This window comes from Stegostoma tigrinum, chromosome 12 (assembly GCF_030684315.1).
Source record: "Stegostoma tigrinum isolate sSteTig4 chromosome 12, sSteTig4.hap1, whole genome shotgun sequence".
NCBI lineage: Eukaryota > Metazoa > Chordata > Chondrichthyes > Orectolobiformes > Stegostomatidae > Stegostoma > Stegostoma tigrinum.
Genome location: NC_081365.1, coordinates 9,703,180 through 9,720,085, shown reverse-complemented (window position 1 = coordinate 9,720,085; position 16,906 = coordinate 9,703,180). Strand labels below are relative to the sequence as shown.

Below are 16,906 nucleotides of genomic sequence, written 5' to 3'. Positions count from 1 at the left end.
AAAAGAGGAATTTAAAATAACTTAATGCTATTGGAAACTTAACAGAATAATAGAGACAGTAACTATTATGAATTAACTGTTCCTCTTATAGTAACATCCCATAAACATACCCCTTGGCAAAAAGGAAAATTCAGACACAGATTCTCACATGCAGTTCTCTAATCCAGGAGGGAAGAAAACATCAAGAGAAAACCCAGAAAAAGTAGCCACCAGGAGACATTCTCTGAATATTCTAACTCGTTTGACACTCCAATAGCTTCTGGTGAAAACTAAACCTAAAATCAAGGAAAAAAAAATAAACACCCTGTTCTGTGAGAGCTGACCACACCCGGGCTGCTTCCAGTGATCCAACTTTAGAAAAAAAACACCCAAGGCCTCCCAAACTGTTTGTTCAATAGGTCTTCAGTAGTTGGCTTGATACCTCTGCCTTACAACCTCTCTTCAAAGAAAACCAGCCCAAAATAACCTCTTAAAGTGATAGCATCATCATAATAGGCAAAGACTGTACAGATCTTATTCATTCATGGGATAAGGGTGTTGCTGGCTAAGTAGCATTTATTGCCCATCCCTAATTGCCCAGAGGGCTGTTAAGAGTCAACCTGTCTTAGTAACTGTGTCTGTGCAGAAAGACTTTTGTTTATGAGTAAAACGTATTTTTGTAAAAACAGGTAAAAACCCAGAAAAAACATAGATTATGATTCTACTTCCAGAATTTTACAACCTCAACCTAAAGGGAATTGAAAAGAAAGTTGATGAAGTCTGGAGCAGATGCAGAGGAAACACAAATCCATAGCAGATATATCCAGGCTCAGTCTCAGCCCAGCATCTGTGTGAACAGGCCTCAATTCCAGATACAGACTGAGTGGAAGTTAGGGATTGGGTGAGAAAAACTTGGACAAGTTTGTAGAAGTACAGTAAATGGTGCAAAAATAATCAGGTGGAATGGGTGATTTTAAAGTGAACGACTCAGCAATTCCAAATCAGAACAATGTCATCACTCCAGGAACCGTGAAGCAAAAGCAGGAAGGTGACAGCAAAAATACTGCTTTGGGAGCACAGGGACATAAGATTAATCATTGGGAAGTTAGACAGAGGAGCTTAAAACGTTTTCAAGATTTTATTGAAATATTCTTGGTCTAGCACATGATGTACCAAGGGAAAATGAGATAATTCTGCAGGAGTTACAAGAAGCCCTGGATAGGTGGGAGAAACCTCCAATGCTGCAAAAGAAGTGGGGAAGCCTCCACTCCTGTGAGATAATTTGGAACAAAGAATGAGAATACCTAGTTAACACAAAAAGGGCTAGCTCCTGTTCTTTCATTTCCAAGACGATTTTCACACAGAGCTGGACCAGATCAGTCATGGAATTAGGCTAGTGAGTTTTGAGAAGATTTGTAGCTCAGGTTGAGGTTCTGGATGTAAGTTTGCTCGCTGAGCTGGAAGGTTAGTTTTCAGACATTTCGTCACCATTCTAGATAACATCATCAGTGAGCCTCCGACGAAGCGCTGGCGTTATGTCCCACTTTCTATTTATCTGGTTAGGTGTCCTTGGGTTGGTGATGTCATTTCCTGCGTTGGTGATGTCATTTCCTGTTCTTTTTCTCAGGGGATGGTAGATTGGCTCCAAATCAATGTGTTTGTTGATGGAGTTCCAGTTGGAATGCCATGCTTCTAGGAATTCTCGTGCGTGCCTCTGTTTGGCTTGTCCTAGGATGGATGTGTTGTCCCAATCAAAGTGGTGTCCTTCCTCATCTGTATGTAAGGATACGAGTGATAGTGGGTCATGTCGTTTTGTGGCTAGTTGATGTTCATGTATCCTGGTGGCTAGCTTTCTGCCTGTTTGTCCAATGTAGTGTTTGTCACAGTTCTTGCAAGGTATTTTGTAGATGACGTTCGTTTTATTTGTGTCTGTATAGGGCCTTTTAAGTTCATTAGCTGCTGTTTTAGTGTGTTGGTGGGTTTGTGGGCTACCCTGATGCCAAGAGGTCCGAGTAGTCTGGCAGTCATTTCGGAAATGTCTTTGATGTAGGGGAGAGTGGTTATGGTTTCTGAGCCCGTTTTGTCTGTTTGTTTGGGTTTATTGCTGAGGAATCGGCGGACTGTGTTCATAGGGTACGCATTCTTTTTGAGTACGCTGTATAGGTGATTTTCTTCTGCTCTGAACCATCCGAACACCCACAAACGATGCTGCATTAGAACATTGTTGCAACGAGCCACCACACACTGCAGCACTGAGGAACTACGCAGAGCAGAAGAAAATCATCCTTGAGCAAGTTGACTATCAAAAATTTGTGTACTTCCTTTTCTTAAATTTTGTTACCACTTTTAGTCTCCACCACTCCCCCCCCCCCCACATATATCCAGTATTCCTAGTCTCCCTCAATATCTTGCATATTTCAATAAGATAATTCTTTTAGATTTACAGAATCCCTCCAATGTAGAAGCAGGCTTTTCAGCCCATCGAGTCCACACCAACCCTTCAAAGTCCATCCCAAACAAACCCACCCTTATCCCTGTAACCCTGTATTTTCCACACCTAACCCACCTAGCCTGAGCATTCCTGGACACTATGAGCAAAGTAGTGTGGCCTATCCGCCTATCTTGCACACAGGTGGACTGTGGGAGGAAACTAGAGCACACAAAGAAACCCTTGCAGAAATATTGCAAACTCCACACAAACTATCACCCAATGGAATTGAAGGTGCTGTTAGGCAGCAGTGTTAACCATTGAGCCAATGTACCATTCTGTTGTTCCACCTTTGTTCATAAGATAGAATCACCACACCAGGAATGGGTTGAATGGATCTACCCTGAACTACTTCCAAAGCAATTATACCTTCTTTACAAATAAGGAGATTGTAAATGGCAGACAGTACTCCAGAGGTGGAGCACTGCGCTGCTCAGCTACAGTCAAACTTGCCTTGCTAATTACTTGCTGTGTCAGTGTACTAATTTTGTGATTCATTGTTGACTGGTAGAAGGCAGAGAGAGAGAACCAACGGGTCTTCTTCAGGCAGCCTGTGACTAATGGAGTTCCACAGGGGTCCGTGACAGGACCGCAGCTATTCTTGATGTATATTAATGACCTGGTTAAAGGAACTGAGGCCGTTGTCACTAAGTTTTCAGATGCGACAAAGATAGCTGGAAAGACAGGTAGTTTGAGGAGTCGGGGAGGCTGGACAGGCTTGGAGATTGGGCAAAGAAGGGGCATGGAATACAATGTGGGAGAGTTTGAAGAAACACATTTTGGTAGAAAGAATAGAGACATAGACTATTTTCTAATTGATGAAAGGCTTTGAAAATCTGAAGCTCCAAGGGTTTAGGAATCCCAGCTCAGGATTCTCTCAAGGCTGACATGCAAGTTCAATTGATGGTTAGGAAGACAAGTGCAATGTTAGCATTCCTTTCAAAAGGGCTGTACTATCAGAGCAGAAATGTACTGCTGAGGCTGTATAAGGCTCTGGTCAAACTGCATTTGTAATATTATGAGCAGTTTTGGGCGCCGTGTAGAGCCATATAGTCATACAGCATGGAAACAGACCCTTTGGCCTAACCAGTCCATGCTAACCATAATCCCAAACTAAACTAATCCCATTTGGCTGCTAGATAATAAAATGTGAGGCTGGATGAACACAGCAGGCCAAGCCGCATCTCAGGAGCACAAAAGCTGACGTTTCGGGCCTAGACCCTTCATCAGAACTCCGGAGGGAGGAGGGTAACTTCTTCAGGTTAGGCATCCCTGGAAGAGGCTTCGCAGTGAGGTTAAAATAGTATGAGAGATAATGGGAACTGCAGATGCTGGAGAATCCAAGATAATAAAATGTGAGGCTGGATGAACACAGCAGGCCAAGCAGCATCTCAGGAGCACAAAAGCTGACGTTTCGGGCCTAGACCCTTCATCAGAAGAGGCCCGAAACGTCAGCTTTTGTGCTCCTGAGATGCTGCTTGGCTTGCTGTGTTCATCCAGCCTCACATTTTATTATCTTGGATTCTCCAGCATCTGCAGTTCCCATTATCTCTGATCCCATTTGGCTGCTCTTGGCTTATTTTCCTCCAAACATTTCTAATTCATGTGCTTATCTAGAAGACTTTTAAATGTTGTAACTCTGCCCATGTCCGCCATTTTCCGTGGATGTTCATTCCACACTCGAACCACTGCTTGTATAAAAAAAAAGTTGCCCCTCATGTCTTTGTTAAATCTTTTTCTTCTCTCCATAAAAATAGTCCATTGTCTTAAAATGCCCCACCATAGGGAAAAATAATCTACCATTCACCTTATCTATGCCCAGTATGATTTTATAAACCTCTATAAGCCCCCCTCAACCTTCTACACTCTCGTGAAAAAATCCCAGTCTATCCAGCCTCTCTTTATATCTCAAACCCTCCATTCCCATAACATCCTGGAAACTCTTTGCTGGCATTGGTGGGTGTCCACAGGAGCTTTATAAGAATGATCCTGGGGATGAAGGGCTTGTCATATGAGGAGAGGTTGAGGACTCTAGGTCTGTACACAATGGAGTTTAGAAGGGTCAGGGGGATCAGATTGAAACTTACAGAGTACTGACAGGCTTGCCCAGAGTGGATGTGGAGAAAATGTTTCCACAAGTAGGTGATATCAGGACTCAAGGGCACAATCTTAGAGTGAAGAGACAACCATTTAGAACTGACTTGAGCAGGAATTTCTTCAGCCAGAGGGTGTTGAAGCTGTGGAAGTCGAGGCCAAGTCATTGAGTGTATTTAAGACAGAGATAGATAGGTTCTCGATTAGTAAAGGGTTCAAGGGTTATGGGGAAAAGGCAGGAGAATGGGGTTGAAAAACATATCAGCCATGGTCGGATGGTGAAGCAGACTCAATGGGCTGAATGGCCTAATTCTGCTTTTCTAGTCTTATGTACTGGGAAACCGAGATTCCTCGTGACATATTATCCATAAAATTTTTGCTCACAGACTTAACCTATCACCGTGTCTTTGCAGACTCCCTATTTTTTCCCGATGACTTCCTTTACAAAATATATGTGTGCAATCTTCACATGTTGCTATCACACGTTTATTCCGCTCATCCAAATTGATTGATTAATTGTTGTCACATGTGCTGAGATCCAGTGACAAGTGTTGTAATGTAAATACGATTGTAAATAGTTGAGGCCTGTGCACTGACCCCTGTGTCAGTTCAGCCCATCATTGCAACTATGGCTTTCTGATCTGAAAAAGACTCATTTATCTTGATTCTTTTCCTCCTGTTAGCTAACAAATTGATTATTCATGCTAATTAATTCCTCCATATACTGAGTGGTCTTGTCATGTGCAGCAACCTTTGATGCAGGACAATGCAAATTTATTTTTGAAATCTATGTACTCATACTGGTTCTTCTCTGTTGGCTGTGAATGTTACTGTGACAAGGATAGAATTGATTGGATTAGAATTGAATAGTTAAACACGATTTCACTGTCACATAGACATGGCGGCTCTGCCAGATCACATTGAGATTTTTGAAGTGTCCTGTGATAAATTACTTAAGAATGGATTCTAGCAGCTTTCCTTTGACAGATGTTGGGCAAACTGAGTGAAGATGGAATAGCGAATCTTTCATTGTACACTAATATCTCATCAACAGTAATCAATATTTTCTATGCTCAGAGTAAATTTTCATGATAACACCACTTGATCATTGATATGGCCACTCCTCTGCGTAATATTGATAAATTGGTATTCTTGGTCTTGAGTCTCTTCCTAGTGATTTTTTTTTAGTTTATTGTGACTTGCTGGCCATTCTGCCGCAGTTGAGCAGTTGTATGACTTGGTTTCTTCAAAGAAAATTGCCTTCTCGTCATGTAGCAATATATTTCCCTGCTTCCTGCCTCTCTCCTTTCTCGTATAAAAGAGATCAGATATTTTGACGTGAAGACAATTATGCCAACAAGCATCTTTCTATTAAATATTGGAGCAACTTACATGGTGCAGGAGGAACTAAATTAAAAATCAAAGGTACACTCAAGCAACTTTCCAACTTAGGGGAAACCAAATAAAAAACTTTTATATGTATTACATTATCAGATATTTTCTCCTCTCTGTGGAAGAACTTCAGCCCACAAGTAATAGGAGGAGGAGCAGACCATTTGGCTCCCAAAGACTGCACTGCCTTGCAATAGGATCATGCATGATCTGACATTTCTCCATGTCCACTTTCCACCCATTCTCTGAAATCTTTGATTCCCCGACTGATCAAGGATCCATTAATATCAGCCTTAAATATACACAAGAACTCTACTCTCATTGCTCACTATGGCAAGGAGTTCCAAAGATTCACAACCTTCTTCCTCATCTCAGTCTTAAATTGGGACCCCTTTATTTTGAGACTATGCCGTCTGGTCATAGACTCTCCCATGAAGGGAAACATCCTCGCAGCATTTACCTGTCAAGCCTATTTGTTACAATGAGATCTCCTCCCATTTTTCTAAACTCCAATGGATTTACACAAAGTGATCTGAATCTTATTCAGAAAGTCAGAGTTAATCACCATAAAGACTTATTATTAATGCGTAATATCATAAGATGGTAATAGGAATTTAATCCTGATAAGTGCGAGATGATGCATTTTGGGAGGTCTCATAAGGAAAGGATTTGCATAATGAATGATAGGTCCCTAGGGAGTACTGAGGAACAAAGGGGCCTTGGTGTACAAGCCCATAAATCCCTGAAAGTTTCAGCACAGATAGACTGGGTGGTGAAGAAGATATAAGGGATGCTTGTCTTCATCAGCCAGGGCATAGAATATTGGAGCAAAGAAGCCTTCTTGCAAATTTATAGAGCATTGATTAGGCCACAGATGGAGAGATGGAGTACTGTGTGTAGTTTTTATTGCTACACTGTAGGAAAGATGTGATTGCACTAGAGACGGTGCAGAGGAGATTCACCTGGATGTTGCCTGGGATGAAACATCTCAGTTATAAGGAGGGATTGGGTAGGTTGGATCTGTTTTCCTTGAAGGAGAGGAGGCTGAGGGGTGAATCTGATTGAAGTATACCTTTCACTGTAACCCTTGATTCCTTTACTGAGTAACTCTGTCTATTCCAGCCTCGACAACTTCTGCAGTTAAAAAATCCGCAAGTTCACTAACCCTGAGAGAAGCAAATCTTCCTCATCTCTGATTTAAACGGGCAGCCCTTATTGAGAGATTATGGCTTCTTATCCTGGACTCTCCCACAAGGAGAAACAACCAACATTTAGTCTACCAAGCCCCCTATGTACATTGGACCAAATTTGCCCCTCATTCTTTTAAATTTCAATAAATACAGGTCCATCTTACTCAACCTGTCCTCATAAAATAATTCCTCTGTACCTGGGATCAGCCTCGTGAACCTTGACAGACTGTCTCCAATGTCAGCATGGCTTTCCTTAGATAAGAGGCTTAATACTGCTCATTGTGGTCTGACTAGAACCTTGCATAGTTTTCGCAAGATGTCCCTGTTTTTAGATAGCATCCCCTTTGAAAAGTTAATACCATTAACAGTATGGCAACATGAACAATAACACCATGCCTTGCATGCAACTAACACAACTGATGATGAGGATAGAGATAAAGAAAAAGAATTAGGGGTTAAAATGATGTTTTAATCCAATGGTGATTGCCATATTGACAATCCAAATGAATGCAACATTTGTGTCTCTGTCAATCTGCAAACAACAGCAAATGCAGTCTCTTCCGCAACTATTGGCAGACTTTCACACTGACTAGATAATTTTATTGAAGTAATCAAGTCATAGACAGAAACATAGAAACTTTAACAAAAAAATGGAAGGAAGCCATTCAGGCAATCGAGGCTGTTCCTCTGTTCAAACATGAAATGACTGATTCTGTATCTCAAAGCATCATTCCAACTCTTGTCCACACCCTCTAGTTTAGCCTCTAGGATTTAATCTTTTTCTTTCTAAAACTTAAAATTTTCCATTAATTGGTTTCCACAAGTGTAAGATACAATAGTCAGCAAATTGGATTCAACTCAAAAAAATTTTCCAAGAACAAATGCAAGACCGGGAACGCGTCAAAATTTGTCAATATTGTAAAGTGAGTTGGATAAATCAATGGCCTAGTGGACCTTACTTTCAGCTCAAAAACACCTCACTACTGTTGACAAGATGTTAGTCTAAGCTGAGAGGTTAGTTTCCTACATTCACTCAGAGAAGAGAGCTTACGTAAGCTACAAAACTGTCACTTGAGCATCACCAAATGTGGAGCAAGGGCATAGTCATTAATGAAGTGACCCATGATTTCAAAAGATGTGATAGAAATGATTTCAAGATAGTGAGTATGTGCAATACACTGATCAGAGACAGGGAGAGCAATTAATATTGATTACATTTCCAATCAGACCAGGAGAAAGGCTATTTGTCTTCAAATGCAAGTCCATATATGATTGTAAAAACTGAAAGAACTACAGATGCTGTAAATCAGGAACAAAAACAGAAGTTGCTGGAAAATTTACAGCACCTGTAAAGAAAAAAATCAGAGTTAATGTTTCAGGTCTGGTGACCCTTCCTCGGAACTTCTGTCAAAAAGCTTGACACTATCCAGGAAAAAACAGCCGCTTGATTGGCACTTCATCCACAAGCATTCACGCCCTACACCGCTGACGCTCAGTAGCAGCAGTGTGTACTAACTACGAGAGTCACTGCAGAAATTCAGCAAAGATCCTCAGGCAGCACCTTCCAAACCTACGACCACTTCCATCTAGAAGGACAGGGGCATCAGTCGTATGGGAACACCACCACCTCCAAGTTCCCCTCCAAGTCACTCACCATCCTGACTTGGAAATATATTGCTATTCCTTCACTGTTGCTGGGTCAAAATCCTGTAATTTTGTCTCTGATAGCATTGTGCATCAACACATAGCAGGAGGACTGCAGTGGTTCAAGAAGGCAGCTCACCACCACCTTGTCAAGGGCAACTAGGGACGAGCAATAAATGCTGACCAGCCAGCAACGCCCACATCTCACAAATGAACAGAAGAAAAAAGGAATCTGCATTCAAGAATAGTTAAAATGATTTTTGCAACTTGTGGAATTCTAGATACAGTTGGTTCTGTCCAAGGATGACAATTTAAGATGTAATGTCCTTTGCAGAAAATTCTGGATTACAGTAAGACTTCTAGGATACCCTTGGTCCAAGTGAAGTTCAGCCAGAATGATTAAGTCACGTTTAAAAAGGGATGAAGATTTTCAAACAGAATCATTGAGCTACACTTGCAAACCATTACAGTGTAGATTTGCACCTTCTGAATTATTGGTGGGATGAAAGTTAAAAACTTAAGTTCTCATTCTGTTGAACAATTATTACCACAGCTACAATCAAAACATTACCAGAGAGCTCAGACAATGTGTAGTCTTGCAGAAAGCAATGAGTCAGAAATATCATGAAAGATACTTTAGGAATTTGCTAAACCTACTGGAAGGTCAAAAGCAATCAATAAACAATCAGAGTAGGCATGATTGTACAGAGCAACAAAAAACTCACACAGCAGAAGACACTGTAGGATGAAATAAAACAAAAAAAAACTGTGAATACTGGAAATCTGAAACAAAACAAAAACGGAAATTGTTGGAGAAACTCAGCAGGTTTGGTGGCATCTATAGGTAGAAAGCAGAGTTATAACATTTGAAGCCAGGTATACCTGTCTTCTGATCCATCAGGCTAATGCAGAGGAGACCAAGCTTTTGTAGGGAATGCATTGAAGAAAGTTTGTTTACCTTTGTTGCTTTACTCTTCCACTGAGTACTAGGAAGAAATGTAATTGGAACTCTTAACTTTTCTTGATTTTGCTGCTGATACTAAGAACAATGGTAATGCTTTATTTTTAACTTTGTTTCTCTATATTACTGCTTTGCACCTCAGTTTGAAACCTTGGTACCTTTGTGTGTGGCGCATTGTAAAGTTTTCACTGTACTCCTGAGTACATGTGACAATAAAACTTAAATCAAATCAAATCAAATCAAACCTGCTGAGTGCTCTAAGGAGTAAAGGAATTCAGGGTTTTGGTGAATAGGTCGATAAGTGGACCTGAGTCTATGAAAAGATCACCATGATCTTACAGAGTGGCATAGCAGACTCGATGGGCCAGATGGCCTACTTCTGCTCCATTTTTAATGTTCTTATGAAACAGCAGGAATATGTCAGAGACATTCATCGGGGATAGTAGGAACTGCCGATGTTGGAATCTGAGATAACAAGGTGTGGAGCTGGATGAACACAGCAGGCCAAGCAGCATCAGAGGAGCAGGAAAGCATTCACCAGTTATGTTCTGCGATAAACTGGACTCAAAACCCTAGACAAACAGGAAACCTTTTAGGAAAGGCAACCAACTCAAGAAGGAAATTCTATAGAGGAGGCTATTGTCATTCTGAAGCAGAAGGAAACAGGAAAGGAACTGACCAATACCAAACCTTTGATAAACCCTAGGATAGTATGTAAATATTAATATTTTTAAAAATGTATGCAAATAACAATGTAATGATTAGCCTTGGAATAGATAGATGTTGTTCCAGGTCTGACAGGATTAATATCTGTAAGGGTGTGTTAAGGTTCCTCCACACTGTCACATGCACAATCCCACAGAAAGATGAAGGACTGAACCTTATCAGAAATTGACTATGTGTCATTTTCATCAAGTTCCATGAAAGATTTCTCCACATTGGCCTCGCAGGTTCTCTCATGCTATTGTCCCAACCCGGCCTCATTAACTCGCACCACTTCCATACGGCACCCTGTTTGGCCCAGACTAGTCTGATTGTCTCATTACCATTGGCAGAAGGACTCAACATGGCAAGGACATCCTGGGATTCCTGGGGCCACATTGTCTGCAAAAGTCTGTTGTGCACATGCTGAGATATTGCTGCTGGGTGTCCCAGATGGACAAGTGTTAATGTGTAGGGGAAAGGTGTTGAGGTGTCCTGAGGGAGTGAGCATATGGAGGCCCTGAGTGAGTGAATGGAGGTCCAGAGGAGCCACCAGAAGCTGGAGTTACAAGGGTCCTACTCAAACATTCGCATTGACAATGCTGTATGTCTAGTTTCTCTCCAGCAGGTGGGAAAATGGGATACTGCATATTAATGATGCAAGATGCCATGGGGGCAGTACAGTAACTCAGTGGCTAGTGCTGCTGCCTCACAGCACCAGGGACCTGGATTCGATTCCAACCTCAGGTGACTGTCTGTGTGCAGTTTGCACATTCTCCCCATGTCTGCGTGGGTTTCCTTCGGGTGCTCTGGTTTCCTCCCACAGTCCAAAGATGTGCAGTGTAGGTGGATTGGCCATGGGAAATTGCTCACAGTGTCCAGGAGTGTGTAGATTTGGGGTATGAGTCTGGGCGAGATGTCCTGAAGGTCAGTGTGAACTTGTTGGGCTGAAAGGCCTATTTCCATGCTGTACAGTTTCTATGATGATTAGGCAGTGACAGGTACTGATCATGAGCAATAATCCTCATTAATTGGCCTCTCACTGTTTGCACGTGGGAATCTTTCTTCCGTGTTCGGGAAAATGCAACGTTTTGATCTTGATGTTGAGAAGGGCCTTGCTCAGGATTACTCTCAATTTTCCCAAACTTCTCACCACACCCACATCATTCAGGACCTGGGATAATACCACCCATTGAGACTTTCTAGTAAGGGACCTGGAGGTTCTGGAAATAGTGCATGAAACAACTTGTTGTTTACTTCTTCTGACTCTTCCAATCTCTATAAGCTAAAACAAAGAAGCGAATACTACTGATACACCACAGCCCACTCCTGGCAGACATTAGTGGTCACAACAGCTAAGTGTCTCTGGCATGTTGATGGGTAGATTTATTAATCAAGTTATTTTAATAACCAGTATTTTAATTTTTCTTTTAGAATATTTCAGCTTATGCCTTTGCCCCATGTGAAAGTGTCACTCTAAATTTGGCCTATGTCAGTACTTTTATTCATAAATTTTCTTTCCTGGTTAGTGCCTGAACATTGTTATGACATTCATTGCTGCTGACTGCAAACTCCAGGTTATTCTATTGTGCTCCTGAGATGCTCCTTGGCCTGCTGTGTTCATCCAGCTCCACACTTTGTTATCTTGGATTCTCCAGCATCTGCAGTTCTCATTATCTCTATTCTACTTTGAGATTGAATTGGGCTGTCAAGGAGGAGCAGTTGAGGACTTTGGGTCCGCACTTGTCAGAATTTAGAAGGATGAGGGGGGCAACTGATTGAAACTTAAAGAATACTAAGTTACTTGGATAAAGTGGATATGGAGAGGATGTATCCGATAGACAGATATGTAGACAGATAGAAAGCAAGAAAGAAATTTATTATTTGTATTTGCGAAGAAATGGTAAAACTTATATAAATTGCTGCAAATAGGACTCGGACTAGGACCTGAGGGCACAGCCTCAGAGTGAAGGAATGACCCTTTAGAACTGACGTGTGAAGAATTTTTGTCAGCCAGAAATGGTTTATCTGTGGAACTCATTGCTGCATAAGGCTATAGATGCCAAGCCATTCAGTGCATTTAAGACAGAGATAGATAGATTCTTGATGGGTAAGGAGATCAAGGGTTACAGGGAGGAGGCAGGAGAATGGGGTAGAGAAACATATCAGCCATGTTCGAATGGTGGAGCTGACCTGATGAGCCAAATGACCTAATTCTGCTCCTATATGTTATAGATTTTCTCTGTTCATGGTGAGTGAAAAGTAAAATCCATTGGAATCTGTGTGGTAACGGTGAATGGTCTGTAGGATGGGGACAAACAAGGAAAGCTCACCAACCCTAACTGTTAATCCATTTTCCTCTCTTTAGAAATGCTGTTTTGTGGCTCTTGGGGCACAGCGGTAGTGACCCTATCTCTGAGCTAGAGGGGACCTGGACTCAAGTCTTACCTACTCTGGAGGTGAATCATAACTCCTCTGAGAAAGTTAATGTAAAACATCTGCTGCCTGGTGTGACCAGTTCCAGTATTTTGTATGCGATAACACAATGTGGAGCTGGAGGAGCACAGCAGGCCAGGCAGCATCATAGGAGCAGAAAAGCTGACATTTCAGGTCGGGACCCTTTTTTAGAAATAGGGGAGGCAAAGGGGACTCTGAAATAAGTAGAGAGGGAGTGGTTGGGCTGGGGATGGTAGGTGGGATGGGGATAGGTGAGTGCAGGTAGGTAGTGGTGGGGATTAGTCAATGAGGTGGGAGGACTGGAGAGGTGGGAGAGAAGACAGACAAGTCAAGGAGGCAGGGATGAGAGGGAGGGTTGGTCTTGGGATGATGCCAGGGGTGGGAAGATTTTGAAGCTAGTAAAGTCCACATTGAGACCATTGGGTTGTAGTCTCCGCAGGTGGAATATGAGGTGCTGTACCTCCAGTTTCCGGGTGGCATCGTTGTGACATTGGAGGAGGCCCAGGATGGACATGTCATTCAGTGGGTTGGAGGGGGAGTTGAAGTGGTTTTTCTCCTGGGAGATGTTGCCATTTGTCGCCAGCATTTTCTAGTTTAATTTTCAGGTTTCTAGCATCTATTGTAGTTTATATTTGAATGAGGAAGGTTTTGGCCCATTTAAATCTGCCTAATGGGGGCTTTGAAGTAGATGTGTTTTGGTTAGTTTGAATTCTGTGTGGTGCAACTTGAATGAGAGATAGTTTGTCCAATTCCAATTCTACGAAAAGAATTCATTGCCTACACCTCTAACACATTCATCCATGAAATGGAAGCGGTTAGGCTTTGTTCACCTCAAACAGTGTGGGTGATGCACAGTGAAAGTTATGCTCAGTATGGATGATACTCAGTATGGGTGATGCTCAGTGTGAGTGATGCTCAGGATGGGTGATGTTCAGTGTGAGTGATGCTCAGCATGGGTGATGTTCAGTGTGAGCGATGCTCAGTGTGGACGATGCTCTGTGTGAGTGATGCTCAGTGTGGGTGATACTCAGTGTGGGCGATGCTCAAGTGTGGGAGGTGCTCAGTGTGGGCGATACTCAGTGTGGGTGATGCTCAGTGTGGGTGATACTTCAGTGTGGGCGATGCTCAGTGTAAGTAATGCTCAGTGTGGGTAATGCTCCGTGTGTGTGATGCTCAGTGTGGGCAATGCTCAGTGTGGGTAATGCTCAGTGTGGGTGATGCTCAGTGTGAGTAATGCTCAGTGTGGGTAATGCTCAGTGTGTGTGATGCTCAGTGTGGGCAATGCTCAGTGTGGGTAATGCTCAGTGTGGGTGATGCTCAGTGTGGGTGATGCTCGGTGTGGGTAATGGTCAATGGGAGTAATGCTCAGTGTGGGTGATGCTCAGTGTGAGTAATGCTGAATAAGAGTAATGCTCAGTGTGGGTGATGCTCAGTGTGGGTGATGCTCGGTGAGGGTGATGGTCAATGGGAGTAATGGTCTGTGAGATAGATGCTGTGAAGGTTTAAACTCACTGTTCTCTCAAATATCTTAATGTCACATTGAAAAGTCAAAGCTCAAAGTGCAAGGATTGAAAGCTGGAAGACCTGTATTCTGTCATTTCGTGGATGAATGTGTTTGAGGTGTAGGCAATGAATAGTTCAAAACCAAAGCCAGTTTGCCAAGAATTCTATCAGTGCAAGCCCAACTTGAACAGATAGCTAAGGGTTTGGAGGACATTGACACCCAATAGAGTACCTGACAATAGGGCCTTGTTGCAATTCGCCTGTTCTTTTCCAGATAATACCAGCTAACTTCTACCTTTTTTGACATCAAATAAGCATCTGGAAGCATCAGAAAATTCAGAAAGGATGCTGAAGGTGTCCAGGGAATTGGCAGCCATTCCCTAAAATATTGGATGGACAAAATGGATTGATTGTTGTTGATGCCAAGGTCCGTGAGGGCCATTATTGTCAAGATCATTTTCAGGCGTGTGATTCAATCACAATCTCAGTGTAAAATGAATATACAGAGAGCTTTCAAAGGTGCAGCAGCAGCCTAATTATTTTTTCGTCTTTTTGTCAATTTGCAGAAGAGCCCAGTCCCCCTACAGTGCAAGGGCACAGTGGCAATGGCAAGAACTATAAACTGGTTGTGACGAAACAGGATGATGGAGGATCACCCATTCTCAGATATGTGCTCAAATACAGGACTGTGAGTATCCTGACCAGCAACTCCTTAACAATAAGCCAAGTGAAACTGTGAGATCAGTCAGCACCTTAACTTTATTTAATGTTCTTGAGTCCTCTACATAACGGAGTGAGTTATTTTGTGAGCTGGTGCATTTGTTAAAACAACAAACTGACGAATTTTATGTATGGTCCAAACACAGAAAATGCTGGAGAGACTCTGAAATTTTCAGAACTTCTGAAGAGCCATATTAGACTCGAAACATCAAACCTGTTTTTCTCTCTGCAGATGCTGCTAGACCTGCTGAGATCCTCTAAGCAGTTTATTTTGTTTGTTTCAGATTTTCAGCATCAACAGTACATTGCCTTTATTTAAATGGTAACAGATTTTAAGCTGGAGTTGCAAAGTAGCATTCCATTTCCAAATGGGAAGCCAATGGTGTGGTGGAGTTATTGCAAGAGAATAAATCCAGAAACACAAGTTGTAGAGTTGTAGAGTCATAGCATTCGACGCAAATCATCCATACTGACCTGGCCTCCTAAACTGAACTAGTTCCATTTGCCTGTGTTCGGCCCATATCCCTTTAAACTTTTCCTATCCATCTACCTGCCCAAATGCCTCTTACATTTTTAATTGCACCTGCATCTATCAGTGCCCCTGGAAGTTCATTCCACATATGAGACACCCTCTGTGTGAAAATGTTGCCCCTCAGGTCCCTTTTAAATTATTCTCCTCTCACCTTAAACCTATGCCCTTTAGTTTTGAACTACACAATCCTGGGCAAAAGGCTTTTGCTATTCACCTCATCTATGCACCTCATGATTTTATCAAGGGCTGTAAGGACATCCCTCAGCCTCCTGATCTTGAGGAATAAATGTCCCAGCCTATCCAGGCTTCTCCTTATAACTCAAACCTTCCAGTCTCAATAATATCCTTGTAAGTGTTGTTTACACCCTTTCCAGTTTAAGAACAACCTTCCTATTGCAGGGCAACTAGAATTATACACTATACTCCAAATGTAGCCTTACCAATGCCTTTTAGAGCTGGAACATGACATCCTGTTCTGGAGGATAACAAAGTGTGGAGCAGGGTGAGCACAGCAGGCCATGCAGCGCCTCAGGAGTGCAAAAGCTGACGTTTTGGACCTCGACCCTTGATCCAAAGACCCCGGTAATGTTCTGGGGACACACATTCGAATCCTGTCATCACAGACGGTGGAATTTGAATTCTATTTTTAAAAATTTGAATTAAGAGTCTAATGACGACCTTAAATCCATTACCAATTGTCAAGAAAAAAAAATCTGATTCCCTCACATCCTTTAGGGAAAGAAACTGCCGTCCTTACCTGGACTGGCCCACATGTAACTCCAGAACCACAGCAATGTGGTTGACTTAACTATTGATGGGAAAATAGGGATGGGCAATAAATGCTGCCTAGTCAGTGACTCCCTCATTTAGTGAATGAATAAAGAAAACATACTTCATTAACCTGGCCTCTATCTTGCTGTTATACATTTGGGTTTTTCCAAACTATATTAGTTAGCAACCATCAATATCATCCTTGTCTGATATGTATATATTCCTTTCCCAATTACTGTCAGAGGACCCTTTGTTGTTTCAAAAACACCCAAGTTAACTCTACACCTTGACTTTTGTAACTACAGCAAGTATAGCAAATGGGTTCCGTTCTGAAGTCCGTATGCATGCCAATTTGTATGCAAGTTGGAATACAATGCAGAACAATATAAAAGAGCTGTTCCTAAGTACAGGAAAAGCTTGTATGTCACATCTTTAAAATTACACCTCAGTACGAGACCATGTTCATTAAGCAC

At 42.1% G+C, this 16,906-nt stretch overlaps 1 protein-coding gene across 4 annotated transcripts in view; it reads left to right on the top strand.

Moving 5' to 3' along the window:
• The window catches only part of LOC125457009 (neural cell adhesion molecule 2-like), a 1,449,549-nt gene that overhangs the window by 1,297,693 nt on the left and 134,950 nt on the right, over positions 1-16,906 (top strand). For all 4 annotated transcript variants that reach the window (XM_048540683.2, XM_059650141.1, XM_048540685.2 and 1 more), the window contains one exon: positions 14,977-15,098. In XM_048540683.2, the coding sequence (XP_048396640.2) occupies positions 14,977-15,098 (122 nt within the window). The remainder of the gene's footprint in view (positions 1-14,976; positions 15,099-16,906) is intronic.